A 20,760-nucleotide genomic window follows, 5' to 3' on the forward strand; every position below is an offset into this window, starting at 1 on the left:
TAAGTTCTGAGAATTTGAAATAAATGAGAACCGCTTACAGGGTGATGACATGTACTTAAGAAAATTAACATACATGCATTATCTTTTGCAGTACCGGTATACGAATATATTAACACATCCCCCAGCATTAATATTATTTAACAGAAATGAATTGCTCTTTCAGTAATTCAAATACGTACTAAACAGTGTATTTTCATATTGAATTTTATGTACTTACGTTCATACAAATGTATTTACAGTATATTACAGCACACAATTACCGTTGTGAGAAATTAAATTTCTGTAACCTCTCTGTAACGGACACCTCTCAATAACGGACAAAAATTCATGTCCCATTGGTGTCCGTTATTCAGAGGTTTCACTGTATTTGAACATTTCTTAATTTCCAAGAATAATTGAAGTTAAACATACTATACACTATTCTAAGATCCAAATTCACAAATTCAAAACTTGAGTATCTTTTGGTCACTATCATTTCCATAATAATGAACAGTTCTCACATCATAAGCTAGAAGAAATATCTGACAAATACAACTCATAGAAAAGAGCAGTGACTAGACTACAAGGAGCAAATGACATCTTTTAACTAAACAGTTTTCAAGATACATCTCTATTTGCAACATGGATAGCTAACAATGATTAGTGTCTACGGCATAACAACACAATTAACCTTTGGACGCCCGGCAGGGATTTTAACAAAATGGTAGACTCTCACGTTCGGGACTCTGGTGACCCTCCTAATTATCACAGAGTCATGATTTATACACAGTTGGAAAGCTTATAGACCATAGATTCCAACGAGGTAACATTCGTGAAATTCCCGCCGTATTTGTAGAAATGAACAGACACAAAAATCATTTAAAAATATGAAAATATCGACTTTGCGGGGCCTTGGCAACTCTTGCAGTCACCGCAAAATGCTGTGGCAAAATGCTGCTAAAAATGTGCAAAATGTGTGCTTTTGTGATGACAAAATGATGCTGATGTGTCGGCCACATACTTGTGACAATAATATAAGAAATGGTAGCCAGTGTTGCCATTGCGTAACGAATTCGTTTTATGTAGGAAGTATTTTAAAAATGCGGAGAAAAACATTCATTGAATTAGACCAGCGTTTCCCAACCGGTGTGCCGCGGCACACTGGTGTGCCGCGAATGGGCTGCTGGTGTGCCGCGAGGAAATCGAAACAAATTATTAATTTTATAGGAACCAAATTGCAAGACATAGGGAAAAATGTATATTTGTATTTCTCATTACTATGAACCTCTACTATAAATGTACAATTTTAAGTTTCATACTGTGTTACTTTTCTGTACATTTTTAATGTTGAAAAACGTATTTATCATTATCATGACCATTATTGCTTCTTTATTGTTGCAGACTATTTCGTAACTTGAAATTTTAATATATCATTCAATAAATTCAACAAAGTAAACATGCATACAAATTACCTACATTTGTGTTTTAAAAGTATATTTATTTATTTGTTCGTTATATAGTGATCTTCCCTTTTAGTTAAAGGTTAGATACAGTTTTCGAAAGAGAAAGTGGATTTTTAAAAACCCAAGTCCTATATGTCATTGCAATTGTTTTCTAATTTAAAATTAGGATGAAAAATAAGCATAATGATTTACCACGGGAAAAAATCAGTGATCGAGCTTTCTTCTATGATTTTATATTATCAATAATAATAGTAATATATATATATATATATATATATATATATATATATATATATATATATATATGGGTGTGCCGCGAGAATTTAAATTACACTTGTAGTGTGCCGCAAGTTGAAAAAGGTTGGGAAACGCTGAATTAGACATTCTCTCCCCTCCCCCACGACAGTACCACGTTCATATGCAAATAATTTTTGCTGCACACATCATGTATACGAACAAAAAATATGCTTCTAGACCACTTCAGTAAAATATATCTTGCCTTATATGGAACCGTTCTGAAACTACAGTAAATGTAAATTAGCCAAATTTGACCCACTCTTCCTCTATAAACAGAAGTACATATACAGGTTACTATCATGTAGGGGACTACTTCATTGTTTCACATACTAATTTTTGTGGATGTACCACAAAGGGGGAGGTATGGACTCCAAAATCTGATGAAAAATTGATGAAAAATTTAAAAAACGAACTTCATCCTCTCTCTCTCGGCCGTACATAAATAACCACTACATACATAAAATGTAGGGATGTACACGAGCGAGTTTTCATTGAAACTCGACTCGACTCGAAACCGACATCATTGAGCTCCACTCGAGAACTCGGCTCGAAAAATTTCCTCCAGCTCGACTCGAGTTTCGAGTCGAGTCGAGCCAAATCGAGCCAAATGTTGTGTGTATTTCAAGTATTTTCTTTAAGTATCCTACATAGACAATATAATTATTATCAATGATACTTACTATTACTACAACTTATTATTATTATTATTATTATTATTATTATTATTATTATTATTATTATTATTATTATTATTATTATTATTATTATTATTATTATTATTATTATTATAACAACACCAGCGTGTATAAACATGAATGATAGGCGGTTTGTATCTGAATACTAAAAACTAGTTGACAGCTGACGTCGTAAAAGGTGAAGTCAAGGAGGCAAGGACATCGTCCGGAGGAGCAAGTATCCAGGCTCGAACCAAAAATCGCTAAAAGTTAGACTGCGTCGGTCAAACATGTTCAAACCTGTTCGGCTAGGGTTCTCAACGGCTATAGCGGCTCGGCTCACAGCTCATTCACTATCGAACCGAGCCAACAGCTCACCCAACTGAGCCGACTCGAGCCGATGGCTCACCTGAGCCGAGTCGGTGCTTCATCTCAACCGGCTCGAGCTGCTCCTCAGTTGAACAGAACTGAGCCAGTTAACATCACTACCTGGGTTGGGCTTCTGCTTCAGCTTAAAAGTTAGATGGTGCAGGTCTCAGCCTTGGCGGTAAGGACTACAGTATATACCGGTGTTTACATTGGTGCTTACATTTGAGGCTGTCTCTTATAAAAATCCATAGTCGTCCTGTTAATCGAAACGAGACGAGATGCGAGCAGTGTCCCATCTTCTGAGCACACTAAAAATGTTCCATATTACTGCTTACATTTCTTATGACTTTCGCTTTCCAGTCTAATCCAGAATTGGCGTGGGTCAATGAAAACTTGACCCACGACCCACTGACCCACCACCCACTATGACCCACGACCCACAGTGACCCACTCTGACCCACCACCCACCATGACCTACGACCCACAGTGACCCACTCTGACCCACCACCCACGGTGACCCACTCTGACCCACCACCCACGGTGACCCACTCTGACCCACCACCCACCGTGACCCACTCTCATCCACTTTGACCTACTCTGACTCAGCAAAATCCATCGTCATCAACTCTGAACACGATCCACGGCCTCTTCTGAACTGACTAAAGAGTTTACACTTGTAATAAAACAAGACTGTGAAATTGTCACTAATCGGAGTTTGAATTTCTAGTCAATCGCTCAAGCACCACTGTGTTACAATAACGGTGGATCTGACCTTTACGATATAAAATGGTAAAGTGTTTGTCAGTACGAAATTGAAACAGTTCGAGGTGGGGGGAAATTAGTGTGTGCCTAAAATATACTTGTACTAAGAGATTATTCTTGCAAGTGTTAATTTCTGAACGCATTCCACAAGAAACTTCTATTCGCAGGAAAATACCCCTGTACAATATGGAAAAGGTTATGGTTTCTCAGTTCACAGTATTTTTCTCACAAAAGACTTGAAAAATAAGTTGTTCATAGGGTATAAAGGTGCTCGGGTACCCTATGTGAGAGCATCTCCATAAAGTATGCTCATAATTGTAATTTGTGTAATCACTAAAACACCACGTTAAATTTAACTTACAAATATGCATAATTGCAATTATTATGAATATTTATCCAAAGTAGTTTATCTAAAGCAAAGAAGAGAGTTACTAAAAAGTAGGTACAAAGTTGAATAGCACAAATAAGCCATTAGTAATACAAGTATACGTTTTCCGTAACTCGTAATTTTCCACCTTAAAACAAATCTGAAATCGGATTTATTTCCTGTTGGTAACTTTTTGGCGGTAAATCATCCGCAGTGGAATGATGTCCATCCTTCAGCCAAGAAATAACTAGCTCGTCTACTTTGAGCTTGTCTAGCGGTGGGCCATTAACATTGATGAGCAACAAGTTAGACAATTTTTGAGCACTTAATCTATTTCTAATATCAGTCATCTGTAAATTCATAAGGGGAAATTCCCGTTCGCACTCTGTCGTGGAAATTGATAATACTTTTACCCGATTTCTGCAACTTCTCATCGACAATCTACTTGTTAGACTTAAGTCTGATAACGATTTTTCTCGGTCAGTTTTGAAATACTCAGCAAGAAGTATCATCTCTCTATCACCATACAACACCTTTTTCATATCAACCATGTCAGTTGGCAATGTCGACCCATGTAGAACAGAAATTTCATCTACCACGCCTTTGATAGGGAATCTTGTGAATAAATTATCAATTAAAGCCTGATAAACTGATGATTTCTTATTTGTTTATAAATTTAATTTTTGTAATTACACATGAAGGTTTGATACCATTACCAAGTTCCCTCCCCCGTCTAGAAAGCGAAAGGGAACGAGGTTTCTGGAAAGTATTCAGAGGTAAATGGGAATTTCCCTCCTTTTTCAACTTCAATTACCACACTGCTGTTTGTCATGTGCCAAATTACGATGAATTTCAATTAAATTATCACAGTATAATTATTTCCTTGTTGAATTATCAATACTTTTCAGTGGAAAAAAGGATGAAATTTCAAAGTTCCAAATCAAAGTAAGTAGACCAACGTAAAGGGAAAAAAGTGTAAAATTTTCCATACATTTAATGGTACAATCCAAACTTAAAATTTCCATGTAATTAAGCTTACAGTACAAATTTTATGCCTATTTTTCTCACAACTTTATGGGTTGATTGCCCTGTGCTGTAAGTGCTCCATATAATAAACATAAGCTTCAGCAATTATTATAACAGAAAGCAATGGATATATGAAGCCAAGCACTGTATTTTTTGTTTCTGATTTTTTTTTCTGAAATAACATCGATCGTTTTCGTTCACTTTTACAAACCAATTGACTACCAATTTTCCATATATAGAAAGTGCCCCCTCCCCTTCATAAAGGAGAATTTAAAAAAATGATAGGACACATTCTGTTTATTTTCAATAAAGAGTTAATACACTGAATTTCAGCTCCGTAAGTTTAACGGCTTGCGAGATACTCATTATTTTTTCGCAAAAATTCGGATCCTCACTACCTCCTTAAGATATTATGCATTATAATAAAAGCAATATAACATCCCAATTTGGATTGAGGCCTAACTATATACCAAAAGTAATTTCATTTGACTTTGCAATTTGACCGTGATGATCAGGCACACATAGTTACATTCAATTTTTTATAAATAATTTATATATTACAGTGATTCAAAAATGTATTTTATCCAGTAGTTAGCTCTAAAAACTCACAGGTCTCGAAAGCCAAATTGTAGTGTAAGTCCTATTGCTATTATTACTATTAAAAATATCAATATCCAAAAGTGCCCGAAGTTCTTTTTTCACTTGGTTAGATATACTCACCTCAGGTAAATAGACAGAAACAAGTGGAAAAGAAAGGGAAATGAAGGTCTTGAAAGTAAAACGGAGACAAATTTACCAGTCTTCAGAAAATATTCTCTACAATGCAGTGAGCAGAGAGAGTCGGTAGATCATACTGAGTCGGTGGGTCGCAGTGGGTCACAGTGGGTCATGGTGTGTCGTGGGTCGCAGTGGGTCACGGTGGGTGGTGGGTCATAGTGGGTCACATGCTCTTGACCCACGACCCACTGACCCACTCAGAAAACTTGACCCACTGACCCATCGACCCACTGACCCACTCCATCTCTGGTCTAATCAGGTCATGATTTCAAAACGAGTTAAAACGAGCTAAACGAGCGAGCCGTTTATAAAACTCGACTCGACTCGAAACTCGACCTCAAAACAGTGACTTGGCTCTAAACTCGACTCGAGAAAATTACCTTTGACTCGACTCGAAACTCGACTCGAATTTGCTTCGAGTTTCGAGTCGAATCGAGCTTTAGCTCAACTCATGCCCATCCCTAATAAAATGCATACTAGCGGAAGGCTTCATTCCTCAGGAATACTTGGCACCAATCATCTTTCTAGCTTAATTAGGGGCTGAGCTATTGATGTTTGTTGTAAAAATAAATGTAATTTACGTCAAAAACTGAAACTCCAAAAATTGTCTAACTTTGCCCCCTCCCAGCTCCTCCATATAAGCAAGAAGCACAAATACAAGATATTACCATGTAGTGGCCTACTTCATTGCTTCATGTACCAATTTTTATGAATCTATCCCCCAAGAGGGGGAATGGGTCCCAAAAAACCGTTTAAAAAGAAAAAAGAACACGATATTTATCCTCCTCCCACCGCCACATGGCACCCCCACGTAGATAAGATGCACACCAGCGGAAAGCTTCATCCTTCAGGAATAAATTGGTTCCAAACCCATCTTCCAGCCTTAATTAGGGACTGAGCCATTGAGGTTTAAAGCCCTGATACAGCAGTTGCGTCAATGGGCGTTTAAAGATTAAGAATGCAGACGACCAGTAGAACGTAACACAAAGAAACTACATATTCAGTGAACAGAAATTGGGAAAATCCATATTTCTTTCTCCGGAATTGAACATTTGGACGGATCCAGATTAGGAAATTTCCAGATATTTTATTTAGCGGTTGAATATAGATGGGAAGCAGTACCTGTGAGCGTGTAAAAATGGAATATATATGCCTATTTAGATTATTGTTTTAAACAAAATAAAAATTTTAAACGTGTTTTTTTTGTGTTTAAAACAAAGTACTTTGTTTTAAACGTTAAAAACGCTTTAAACAAAAAAACATGTTTTAAACATAAAAAGCGTTCTTTTTGTTGTTTTTTTTAAAAACTGTTTTTTTTAAAACTAGGAATGTAATGGATATACCCGATTGCAATGAAATGAGCTGAGCGAGCTTAAACTACCGTACGTAATCAGGAAGCGTTTTTCGGTGATTATTCCTCGATGGTACATCAGATTTTTGATTTCGACCTATGTTGTCACTCAGCACGACATACTCTATCAGCGTGCTAAGTTTGGTTGAGATCGGCCAAACGGTCTAGGAGTAAGCGTTTTTCGGTGATTATTCCTGGATGGTACATCGGATTTTTGATTTCGACCTATGTTGTCACTCAGCACGACATACTCTATCAGCGTGCTAAGTTTGGTTCAGATCGGCCAAACGGTCTAGGAGGAAGCGTTTTTCGGTGATTATTCCTCGATGGTACATCGGATTTTTGATTTCGACCTATGTTGTCACTCAGCACGACATACTCTATCAGCGTGCTAAGTTTGGTTGAGATCGGCCAAACGGTCTAGGAGTAAGCGTTTTTCGGTGATTATTCCTCGATGGTACATCGGATTTTTTATTTCGACCTATGTTGTCACTCAGCACGAAATACTCTATCAGCGTGCTAAGTTTGGTTCAGATCGGCCAAACGGTCTAGGAGGAAGCGTTTTTCGGTGATTATTCCTCGATGGTACATCAGATTTTTGATTTCGACCTATGTTGTCACTCAGCACGACATACTCTATCAGCGTGCTAAGTTTGGTTCAGATCGGCCAAACGGTCTAGGAGGAAGCGTTTTTCGGTGATTATTCCTCGATGGTACATCGAATTTTTGATTTCGACCTATGTTGTCACTCAGCACGACATACTCTATCAGCGTGCTAAGTTTGGTTGAGATCGCCCAAACGGTCTAGGAGGAGTTCGCAGACAACCAAACGGCTAACCCGAGTATAAGAGCTTCGCTTCGCCCAGCTCAACTAGGAATGCAATGGATATACCCGATTGCAATGAAATGAGCTGAGCGAGCTTAAACTACGTAATCATGACTTTTTCCCCATGTTAAGTCTATGGAAGCGTTTTTCGGTGATTATTCCTCGATGGTACATCGGATTTTTTATTTCGACCTATGTTCTCACTCAGCACGACATACTCTATCAGCGTGCTAAGTTTGGTTGAGATCGGCCAAACGGTCTAGGAGGAAGCGTTTTTCGGTGATTATTCCTCGATGGTACATCGGATTTTTGATTTCGACCTATGTTCTCACTCAGCACGACACACTCTATCAGCGTGCTAAGCTTGGTTCAGATTGGCCAAACGGTCTAGGAGGAAGCGTTTTTCGGTGATTATTCCTCGATGGTACATCGGATTTTTGATTTCGACCTATGTTGTCACTCAGCACGACATACTCTATCAGCGTGCTAAGTTTGGTTGAGATCGCCCAAACGGTCTAGGAGGAGTTCGCGGACAACCAAACGGCTAACCCGAGTATAAGAGCTTCGCTTCGCTCAGCTCAAAAAATCTGATTAGAACTACATTGTACTGCTACTTTTTTTGGTAGTAGCAACTAGATTATTAGTAAAATGTATAATACGTGTGCACTGAGACTAGCATTTATTTTTTCTTGTGTTAATGATGTCTGCCAGTTTCGTGAAGCACTAGTCATAATTCAGACACATCGTGCACAGATAAAATACAGTTCCTTATTACCTCCCACGCATCTTTCATGAAACCAGGTCTTACACAGTACAGGACACCCAAGAACGATGTATGTTCGATAATGGTGCACAATAATTCTTCCCACAAAATCCACAGTTGTTTTCATCCGTACCTTCGATTGTGTTTGAGGAGGCAGCTAGAAACAAACTGCGTTTCGTGATACTTAATCTTCTAGCAACGCCTGACCTTAAGGAGAAACAACAGCAGAAAAAAGTAGGAACTGTTTAACTGAGGAATCTGAAGGACATTGAGACGTGTTTTTGGATGAGTCTGAATTTGGATTATACAGAAAAGGAATTGTTTCCAGTTACTAGTGGATCATGTTCATTCGACAAAAGAAATTCATGTTCCCGAATTTGTTGCGGATCGCACATTTCACATGCGAAGAACAGTATTATCATAAGCTTAGGATGTCTGGATTTAGCGACTGTCCGGAACCACCCAAACTTACTATATTGCTTTTAAGTCTGTAACTCAGAGAAATACAATACAAATACTCAGCAGAGGAATTTCTTGCAAATCCCCTTTATGCCATCAATAAAAGCAAGAGGAAACAAGTGGAAATTAAGATCGGCTATCTGTATAGATTATTGTAGACTTACAATATGAAGCAGTTCCAGATTATATAATATGTAGTTATTCTTATTGTTCCTGCCTCTTATAAATAAGACAACGATATAGTGGGAGTATAGCGAAGCAATTTTACTTTCTGAACTAAAAGCAGAATTTAAAAGCACACACGCAACATTAGATAATATATTTTACAAATATGTGTATTTGAAGTTAAAATAGTTAAACATTCAAATAAGTATACATATTTCAGATACATTTATTTTTAAAATTCCAGCCTGGTAAATTAGAAAATATACCGATATGGTATATATATATATATATATATATATATATATATATATATATATATATATATATATATATATATATATATATATATATATATATATATATATAGAGAGAGAGAGAGAGAGAGAGAGAGAGAGAGAGAGAGAGACAGACAGACAGACAGAGAGAAGCAGTGCAGTGGTGGCTCAACAGTAGAGATACCCTGGTTCGATCTCAGCTCGCACTAAAATTTTGTGGTGGAGAGACACACACGGGTTTTCTCAGATTTTTTCCACTTTTCCTTATTCCAAGCTAACGAAATATTCCAAGCATAATCGAGGATAGGGAATAATCGAGTCAACGGCATACTACTCTATGTTTATACGTATGAATCTGCTATTTTCTTTAACATATGTAAGTTTCTTTAATAAAACGTCTCTTAATAAAAATGTTTATTCTATTACCCGGCCAACATACGTGTGCTGATTTTGGCCAGGTGCACTAATGTGTTTATCGCAGATACTGGACGACCGTGATGGTACAGGGAGTGGAGGGTTTTGCTATTTAAATGTATCTAATAAATCTTCAATGTTTCAGTATATATCCTATAAAAGCCTAATTTGTTTGTGTTTTAGTCTATTTAATTTAGTTTATTAAGTTTTCACCAATAATTATATTGGTGAAAACTTAAGAAACCATGAGAGGGTAAGATAACATACTCTTTTAGTTTTTAGCTTGCTTGCTCACTGAATTTTATAGTCAGGAAAGGCATTGATTGCAACTTAGGTGGAATTAAGAACACTACAGCTTAGCTATGTGGCAAATTCCAGTTAGGCTATACAACAGTAATTTTGTTGGAATGCTAAAAAATGAACTGCGGAATTAATCTTCATACGAAAACATTATAAAAATTATGAATCAACAAGGATGTACAAATGTGTCGTTTCCCCGAAGTTATCGCCCGCCGAAAATAGGTCGAAACGATAAAATAGTTATAATTCGAGAATAAGGTTTTAAATCAAGGATAAGCTTGATTCAGGTCAAAAGCATAGCTTATTTTGAGCCTGGATTCTATTTTTGCTCCACTGACTGTGGAATAGATTAGTCTTAAACATACAAGAAAATTAATTCGATCTTACAGAAACGATAATGATAGATTACGAACTGAAGCCTAGTGCACATTCCGTATATCCGCTGATATATTAATGAAAACTATGATAAAAAATGACTATGATATTCGTTTACTCAACTTTCATCTGATATTTCATTCTCAAGTTAGATCCTTTTATATCGTTCCGTCCGGCTGTGATTCCAAAATACCGCATTTATGCACTAATATTAGTCTATGTTATTTTTCGTGTTAGGATTATTTTGCTAAACCGTTTTATTATTGTTTCCGAACAGGCTGTACAATAGTGAATCCAGACGTTTTCAGTTGGGAGATAAGGCTGACTTTTCGTTGCACTTACGATCAAGAATTTCCTTCAGTCTGACTCTTTGTTGTCGTGCGTATCCTATAGACTCATGGATACTGGGCACAGTCATCAGCAAAAATGGGCAGATACTGTACATATCCTTTCGTCAATAACTTTGTAATGAGTTCCGAAAATTTCTTAATCAGTTTTCTTTGAAATAAAAGAACTTGATTCTTTGTACAATACTGAGATTAATTTGTTCGTAAGTTATGCACAAATCAATATGGAGAGTGTGTATAAATTTTTGTGGCTGACAGTATAATTGAAAGATTCAGAAATAAATCCTAAAACATTTGAAATACTCTTGTGTTTTTTGATGATTTCTTTACATCCATTGGTTAGGAAATTACATGTTAAATAGGAATATACAGTTTATCATACTCAAGGTCAGCACTGTGAGCTCAATGTGGCATCAGTTCGAATCTATCAAGTTCCAACATTTTTTTGTTGCGTTTGTAGAGTCGAGGTGTAGGTTTATGTTATCCTGTTGCAGCAAATATGGGTTTATGTTATCATTTCTTTTCACCAATGCATGATATTTTTGGCGTAGTGCAAAATACATTCGTCCAATTCTTCGGTATAAAGGTAGACATTGATGGTACGACCGTTTGCAATGAACTCGAAGTGAACTACCCTCCACATAAAGTGTCTTTATTCTGGAAATGACTCCATGCTCTTGGTCTTTACAAAATTGTTGTTTTTGCACAATCGAATTTAGAAAACTAATTCCCACTTTTCGTCGCATGTGACAATCTGTTTCAAGAAACGCACATAACGGATTTTGCAGCAATTGTCCGCACATATTCGCTTCCCTATGAGCCTGAACTAGGGCCAACTCATATGACACAATGCTGCAGCTCTTGATAGTTTTCCTGAATCCGTGAAGGTGAATCACTACGGTGGACTGCAACATAATGAGTTGGCTTGATAATCGTATGCTGGTGAAAAGATTGTCCTCAATAGCATGTCGTATTAACTCAGAATGTTGCCCTGGGTGCTTGACCTTGGCTGATCTTCGATATTTTTACAACCTGCAGAAAATTTCTGGAACCAACGAGTTTGTTGTGCTGTGGTTCACTTTCCCTCCCTCTTTCATATCACAAAAAGGTTTGAGTTGCTACTGCAGCGTTGAGCTCCAGTTCGAATTCATATAGTAAAAGTTCATTTATCATGATAATCGCCAGAAAAATCTACTGAAGATACTAACCAAATGACGGCCTACGTGTTTAATAATCCGCTTGCCATACCACATCGTGAGCCAGCTTAGCCATGTACTTACGATCAATTTGGAAATATTGCAAAACTTGTGACTAATTCTTATATTAGGAATTACACATATTTTTCATCGAAACCTAAATGATGTAAACTATTTTTGTTGCAGGGAATTCCGTATAATCCTAAGATGTATGATGTATGGTCTTTGGGCTGCATTTTGTTTATAATGTTGACAGCAACAATGCCCTTTGATGACTCTAATATCAAGAAAATGCTTAGAGTTCAGCTCCAGCGCAAGTTAAATTTTCCTACACGATTTGAGAACTCAATTGGTGTGGAGGCGAAGAGAGTCGTAAGGTACATACCACATTAGTTTTAGTTGTAAGTGATTAAGTTAAACGGAAAAGATCTCTCGAATATACAAATCACATCTCAAATCGCCACACAAAATCGTCTGGTATGAAAAATAATTCTTTTGAAAAATTATTACTGCAAGCATCAAGGACCTTTTTTAACGTGGCAGAAGTAAACAGACTCCATTCTAATATAACACTTTAGAATGACTAGCAAAGAATCCATGCAGTACAATTTTTACATTGTCAAATATCAAATTCACTTCGTAGATTGCATAATTGCAATTATCCGTTTCATGATGACATTATGGATTGAATAGTTAATAGAAAATTCCATGTAATCTGGAGGACAAGGCTAGCACACATTCACACTCACACACTCACACACACACACGCACACACACACACACACACACACACACACATATATATATATATATATATATATATATATATATATATATATATATATATATATATATATACTAACTAGGGGAAAATGGGGTAATAATAGACAAAAGTAATTTAAAATGTTAACGGTTTTCAAGTTGCATTTCTGGTTCTTTGTGTATATAAATATTTTGTTACTAGGCAACACAATAGACAATTATTTTATTTCTTTCTCATGTACAGGAAGACTGCGATTATTTTTTTAAAATTTCAGTTAAAAAACGCTGCCCAATTTCTTTCATGCTGTGCCTTGTTATTGAATGGGGTTACAAGGGATATGCCTAAGATGTATTCTATTGCCCTACCTTTTTACATCTTTTTATTCTGGCTACTTTTCTGTCAATTGTCATGTGAAAATTAAGGTTAGTGAAAGTCGTACTTAAAAGTTATAGAAATTACAGCCTTCCATAATTTATGAAGTTTTTTACTCATTCTGAACATTTTGGATTGACAAAATTATTAAAAAGATAGAGCCTACATAGTAAAACAACTCTTTATGCTACAGTAACTTCTTACACAGTAGGATATACAAAATTAAATAGGCCATACCGAAATGAAACGTAGCCTACGTAAATACTTTAAACAGTGATGGAATGAAACTTTAAGCACTAAAATAGAAAATAGACCTATACTAAAACTTTTTAAACCAAACATTTTCTCTTTTTAACAGAATAAAGCCTCTTAATATTCACAAGTTCTGCTCTTTTAACAATGAACGGATCATTTCCTAATAAAATTACAAGACCAGAAAAGATAAACACTGAGGAGACCAGTAGAATTTTAATATTGAGTTAGTAAACCTGTAAAGACCAAACGATTGTTTCTTATTATCCTGACAAAACAAAGAAATGAACTAATAAGATACACGCATTTTCGGGCAAGCTCATTTATCAGAGAAAAACTGGAACAATTCCAATTCCACTTTGGAGTATCACTGTACAAGTTTATACAACCAATTTTTTAAGAACATTTATAACTAAGTTGTAAAAATAAATAAATAAATAAAAACCTTCACGAAAAAGAAGGTACCTAACTACAGGTAGGCCTAGCTAAAGTTTTTGGTAGACAGTTTTTGAAAGGCTGAAAAGAAGGTAAAGAAGTTACTTAAAAGCTGTGATTTTTTAGGCTTGTACACAGAAAGATACAATAAGCTATGGATTTTTTCCCAGTTTTTCTGATGATAAACCAAACTACCAGCCATTTTGTCTCTTATTACCCCATCTTTACCATATTTAAAACTACATGAACTGACATAAAATAACGGATACTTCCAGTTGACGTGGAAAGTTGAAATTTGGCATACTTCTAGCTTTGCGAGACTAACCCACAGAAAATTTTTAATTTTTAGAGGGTCTAAAGAGGGAATGAAGAAATTTTCCATGTTATTTAAGTGGGTCTTTTTTTTTTTTTTTTTTACCTGTATTCTCATGTTTTAGGTACTTGGAATAAAAACTTGAAATTTAGTATGCTTGTACGTTTTCGTTAGTGTTACCTAAGTAAATCACTAAACGTAAAAATTTCCAACTTTACAGTACTTTTATGAAGAACTGACAAATCTTTCCTGTATTATTTATATGGTACACCTTTTACACCGCAAAATTATTGACCACTTCCTGTAGGGCTACAATCTTTAAATTTGGCATGATTGTAGCGTTTCAGGACAAATCTACAGGAAAATTGCCAAAAGTGATTATTTTTAATTTTTAGGAGGTCTAAAGGGGGGGATGAAGAATTCGCCATGTTATTTAAATGGGCTTTTTTTGGACATATAATCTCATATTTTATTTTATTTTATTTTTTTTGAATTTGAATAAAAGCTTGAATTTTGATATACTTGTACGTTTTTGTTAGTGTTACCTAAGTAAATCATCAAAACTAAAAGTCTCCAACTGTCGAGTGGCTTTATGGGGAACTGAAAAATCTTTCCCGTGTTATTTATATGGGACATTTTCTACACCCCAAAATTATTGGGCACTTCCATTGGGACTACCATGATGAAATTTGGCATGATTGTAGCCTTCCGGGATTAACCCACTGGAAAATTGCCAGTAGTGAATATTTTTAGTTTTTTAATTGGTCTAAAGGGGAATGAAGAAATTCTCATGTTATTTAAATGGGAGTTTTCGTGAGATACAAATCTTATCTTTTAGGTCGTTGAAGTACAAAAAGAAACTTGAAATTTGGTAGAATTATGAGTTTAAGAGGTTTGACTGAGTAAACGCGGGGTTAAGGGGGCAAAGCCCATAAGTAAGCCAAATTCAGGAAATGTTAAGAGCAAATGCACGAAATCCACTCTTGATGCAAAGGCTGATACATAAGAGACGCGGGAGTCTGGGGGCAGAAACTCCAGCTAGCCAAAGGCTAGTATAAGAATAAAAACGGAAATAATATTGTGGATGATTGAATCACGGAAACCCGACTGAACCGTTTGAAACGACTATCAACTACTTCCAACTTGGTTTCTATCATGTTCCTTTAATTAAAATGCACATCATAGGCGGGAGTTGGATGGGGTCATCACTTATTCTAAAAATTATGTATCTCACGAGTTCGTCAAGTTATAAAGAGGACAATCAATATTCAGGTTTTCTAAAAAGTGTTAAGATTTTGGAGGCCAATATTTCTTGTGATTTAAAAATAACATTATTAAACCATTGTGGAACAGTTTGTGTCGATGTTCTACAATTTTTGTGGCAACAGCATAATCCTGTCGATGTAGAACTTCTGCGATTTTTGGTCAAAAATTCGTGACATGATTTTTTCGTGCCCTCTTTGGAACTACCTTAACATCATTCAGGAACTCCTGCATGGATCACAACTAAATAGTATAATAATCCAGGTTCAGGCTATTTGGCGGATGCAATCAAATCTCTTAGATAAGTTCTTTAAATTTTTGAAGAGTTTGTTAAAAATGTATGCGGTCTAGCATTCTCAGTGCAATATGCGTCACCTTTCCTGTTGTTCAGTTCCGATCGTTTCTTTAGAATTGTTACGTGCACTTGCACCAAATGTCGACACTACGGATTCAAAAGTCTATACTACAACATGTAAGATTGTACTCGTATGAGGAGGCACTATCAGAATAGCTTCCTTTCTCCAAAAAATAATCCAGAATTCTGATTTGAACTCGGACCACCTGGTTGATAGTCACATACTTGCTGCTACTTCGCAATGAGCAATTGCAATTCTTTGCTGTTAGACATTTGTTTCGCCACCTAGTGTGCGTATTTTTATTATGATCTACCGCCGAAACGAAGTCCCAGAGTTTAATTGATGTGGCATTTTCCTATTCGTTTTATCTCTAGCATGAATTGAGCACGAGTGTGAGTTTTAGAACACCTCATGTAGATCTGTCTGGATAAAACTTCGTCATTTTACGTGAAACCTCTAATGTTAAGTCAATAATGTACCAACTGAACCACGATCGTTCAATATATAATTAGTGTATGTGTTAGTTTTCTTTATTTAGCAAAGTATATTAACACAAATGCCACTCAAAATTTTCATGGCCCCACTACTATTCACTACAAAAGTCGTCGCTATGCTACTGTTTATACGAGGGCCACATCCGGAAAGTGGTACCCGTTTGTGCAATAAAGACACAGTAGTACATATTAACAAATATACGCATTTTTATTGGAAAGAGCATACTTTACACTACTTCTCCACATAATCACCAAGCAAATTGAGGCATTTGTCATACCGTGAGACGAGTTTTTGTATTCCAGCGTCATAGTCCTCCGCCGCCAGGGTATTGAGATACGTAGTCACGCCTCGTTTAAGTTCTTCATCGCTGTCAAATCTTTTTCCCGCCAGAAAGTCTTTAAGCTTCGTAAAGAGATGAAAATCCGAAGGGGCCAAGTCCGGGCTATACGGTGGATGGTCGAAGGTTTCCCACTTGAATTGCTGCAGAAGTTCTTGTGTTTTCGCAGCTGCATGGGGCCCAGAAACGTCAGTGCTGCAGCCATACACTTGGTTTTGTGCTCATCTGTGAGCATGCGAGAGACCCACCTTGCAAAGATTTTTGAATAATGCAGATGGTCTTTGACAATTTCATGAACAATTGTTCGAGACACATTAGAAAAATGTTCACCGAGTTAATCAATTGTGACGCGCCGATCGTTCCTCACGCATTCGTCTACTGACCTCAGCAGTTCGTCTGTAATGACAGATGGTCTCCCTGAACGCTCCTCGTCGTATGTACTCCCCCTCCCCAGGTTGAAGTTGCGACACCAGCGCCGAACAGACGAGTCGTCCATCACATTGTCTCCATACACCTCCTTTAATTGGCGATGAATTTCACAAGGTCGAACGTTTCGTGCATTAAGAAATTTAATCACGGCCCTCACTTCACAACTGGCACGGTTCTCAATTCGTTTAATCATTATAAACGAGCACAGACACAACACAGGCACTGCTAGCGTCACGCAACCTAGCACAGAGCAGGCAGACAAGCCACTGACGCGGTCTGACCTTGCCCAGCGGCTCCTCGAGTCGTCAGCGCTTCATGCGGCGGAAACGGGGACCACTTTCCGGATGACCCTCGTAAGATTGTTCTGTTCTATACGTAAAATATATTACAATTGTTGAAAAATGTGAGCTTTAGTTTATGTTACCGGTTCGATTATTCTGTTTCATCTGTTTTTCATGAAGTATGTTACATAAATATAAAGCAATACAAGGTCTGTTCTGAAAGTAATGTCAGTGAATTTATTGTGACGCGACTGTATGTCGGAACGCGGTCTAACCGGTTGAAACTGGTAGTGGGGGGACTCAGCAAAACACCCCTCTGTCGCTCAGTGTGCTTAGAGCATCCGGAGACTGGCCTGTTCGTGAAAGTTTTTTTTTTTTCATCTCGTGCAAGTGAAAATGCAGCACTCGTTAGAACAAAGATTTCCGATCAAGTTTTGCGTCAAACTTTGCAACATCAGTACGGGAACTGTTACCATAATCAAGACTGCTTACAAAGATCATGCCCTGTCAGATCGGCAAGTGTTTCGGTGGCACAAGGACTTTTTGGAAGGCCGAGAAGAGGTCGACGAATAGGACCGGGCCGGACGGCCATCCACGACCACCACGGCTGGCAATGTGACGCGAGTGAGGAAACTGTTGATCTCAGACCGACAATTAAGTGTTCGTTTAATATCCGACATGTTAAAGATTTCGAAAACTCACGTTTCTGAAATCGTTACAAAACATATCGGCATGCGGAAGGTGTGCGCAAAAATGGTTCCAAAAATACTCACTGATGACCAAAAGTCACGCCGCGTTGAAACGTGCCAAGAGAACCTCGACATGTGCAAAGGTAATCGAAACTTTTTGGACAACGTCATTACAGGTGACGATACTTGGGTATTTAAATATGACCCGGAGACCAAAAGACAATCATCCGAGTGGCACACGACCTCGTCCTCTCGCCCGAAGAAAGCCAGGATGAGCAAATCAAAGATCCAGATCATTCTCATCCTGTTTTTTGACATCCACGGACTGGTTCATCACGAGTTTGTAGAACCTGGAACCACTGTGAACTCCAAATTTTGTGTGGAAGTCCTGAAACGTAGGGTTCAACACATTTGGCTGGACATCACAGACAACTGGAACTTCCACCACGATAATGCGCCTGCCCACAGTGCCTTCATCGTCACTGACTACTGGTCAAAGCAGCCAACGATCACCAGTTCCCGTACAGCTCGGACTTGGCTCCCCCCGACTTTTTTCTGTTTCCACACCTCAAAACACCCCTGAAAGGCAAACATTTTGGGACAGTGGACGGGGTCAAAGCTGCTTGCACAGCAGCATTAAAGTACATGCCTTTGGAGGAATACCGCAACGTATTCCAAACCTGGAAGTCCCGCTGGAGCCAATGTATTGACGCAAAAGGAGACTATTTTGAAGATTTTTCAACACTTGTAACGGTAAATTCAATAAATGATTTGAATTTACTGATATTACTTTCAGAACAGATCTTGTATCTTGGCAGCAAGGTTTTAAAAAATATCTATGTACTTATTTTACACTCACGGCCAATATATGTGGTATGGAGGCCACTTGGGCTAAGTTTGCTCTGATTGAGTCAGGGACGTCACATGTCCTGATCATGTATGACTCATAGGGGTAAATGCCTCTTGATTTTGGCAGGGTAATCTTCCACATCCCTAAGTTTTGGAAAGAAATGAAATGAAATTCTTGAGTTGTACGTCCCACGGTTATGCCGGTTAGGCTAAAGGAGACGGTGATGATGAATGAAATGGTGGAATGAAGAAAGTGGGAGGAAACGGGAGAATCCCGAGAAAACCCACGCACACGGTAAGTTTTGGAAGGGGTACATAGGACCATCTTCCTTAAATTTTGAAATTTGCAAAATTTAAAAGTTTGGTGTGGTAGTATAGGACAGGGTATGCACCTTTGTAAGTTTGAGTGTTAATCTCGTTCCCCTCACGGGTAAAAAAATCGTAAAGTTCGAAAGTTTTTTTTTATCTAATTTATCATTTTTAATGAGGATGTTATATGTATCCTTTATATATGTTTATATGTATCCTTTAAGAGCCATCCTCTAAATTTGGGAATTACAGAAAAAATAAAATTTGTTAAATGTTCTCTCGGACTTCGTAATTTGGGTGGTGAATCTTGTTCCCTTTTGTGTGTGCAAAATGCCAAAAGTTCAGTTTTTGGAAATTTTGACCTTACTTAGTACCTTTGATGAGGGCTTATCGCTTACATGTTTATATAGTTGACCATATAAGTCTATTCTCGTTTTTAATACATGGGTATAATGAAGCACTCCCCTATACTTTGGAAGAGGTACATTGGATTACTCCTTAAATTTGGGAATTGTCAAAAAACAAAATCTGAAAATTTTTCTTTAGGAACCAAATATATACCCCCCTGTAAATTTAGATGGTCTTGTTTGTTCACTTTCATGGGTAAGAAATTGGCAAAAATGCAAAATTTGGGGATTTTTCACCTGTTAGGTCCACTTTGATGACGTTTTATAGTATTATATGCTTATATGATTAGTAGTTAAGACACTGGAATGTCCTTAAACACTATTTAAAAACAGCGAACCAGGGATATGCCCATTATTGGGTTGTTTATGTTTACGTTATGAATTTGCTTACATCCTGAGTATGATTTTAAGATAGAATATCGATAAGCAAGATGTTTGACATTTTCTCTTCCCTATTCCAAGTCAAGATTTCTACATCATTAACTAACTAACACTGTGGCTTATGGAACCCGAAGGTTCAATGCCGCATACACAAAAGCTCTCCACTGACTTCTATCCTTAGCCAACTGGATCCAGTTTCTACTTTGTATTCCTATCTCTGCGAGATCCATCTTAATATTGTCCTCCCATCTGCACCTAGGTCTTCCTAATGGTCGTTTTCCGATTGGTCTTTCAGTTAAGACATTGAAAGCGTTCCTACTTTCTTCCATCCTGGTTACATGACCTGCCCATCTGAGCCTGCTAGATTTGATGACCCTAACAGTGTTTGGTAAACCGTATAAATTATGGAGTTTCTCATTATGAAGTTTCTGCCATTCCCCATTTTCGTTCCTCTTCTGTCCGAATATTCGTCTCAGGATCTTGATCTCAAATACTTTGTCTACGTTCTCCCCTTTGAGTAAGACATCATGTTTTGCAACCATACAGAACAAAAGGCATGCTTATCGTTTTATATATTTCAAGCTTCAAATTCCTCGACACAATTCGCGAGGACAAGAGATTTTGAACTGAATAATAACACGACT

General features: G+C 37.3%; 1 protein-coding gene across 1 annotated transcript in view; it reads left to right on the top strand.

Annotated features, from left to right (window-relative positions):
- LOC145671237 (testis-specific serine/threonine-protein kinase 3-like) overlaps nucleotides 1–20,760 on the top strand; it is a 137,114-nt gene that overhangs the window by 78,912 nt on the left and 37,442 nt on the right. The window contains exon 3 of the mRNA XM_081740137.1: nucleotides 12,372–12,562. Within this exon, the coding sequence (XP_081596263.1) occupies nucleotides 12,372–12,562 (191 nt within the window). The remainder of the gene's footprint in view (nucleotides 1–12,371; nucleotides 12,563–20,760) is intronic.

The sequence above is a fragment of the Thermobia domestica genome, chromosome 15, assembly GCF_964235325.1.
Source record: "Thermobia domestica chromosome 15, izTheDome1.hap1.1, whole genome shotgun sequence".
Classification (NCBI taxonomy): domain Eukaryota; kingdom Metazoa; phylum Arthropoda; class Insecta; order Zygentoma; family Lepismatidae; genus Thermobia; species Thermobia domestica.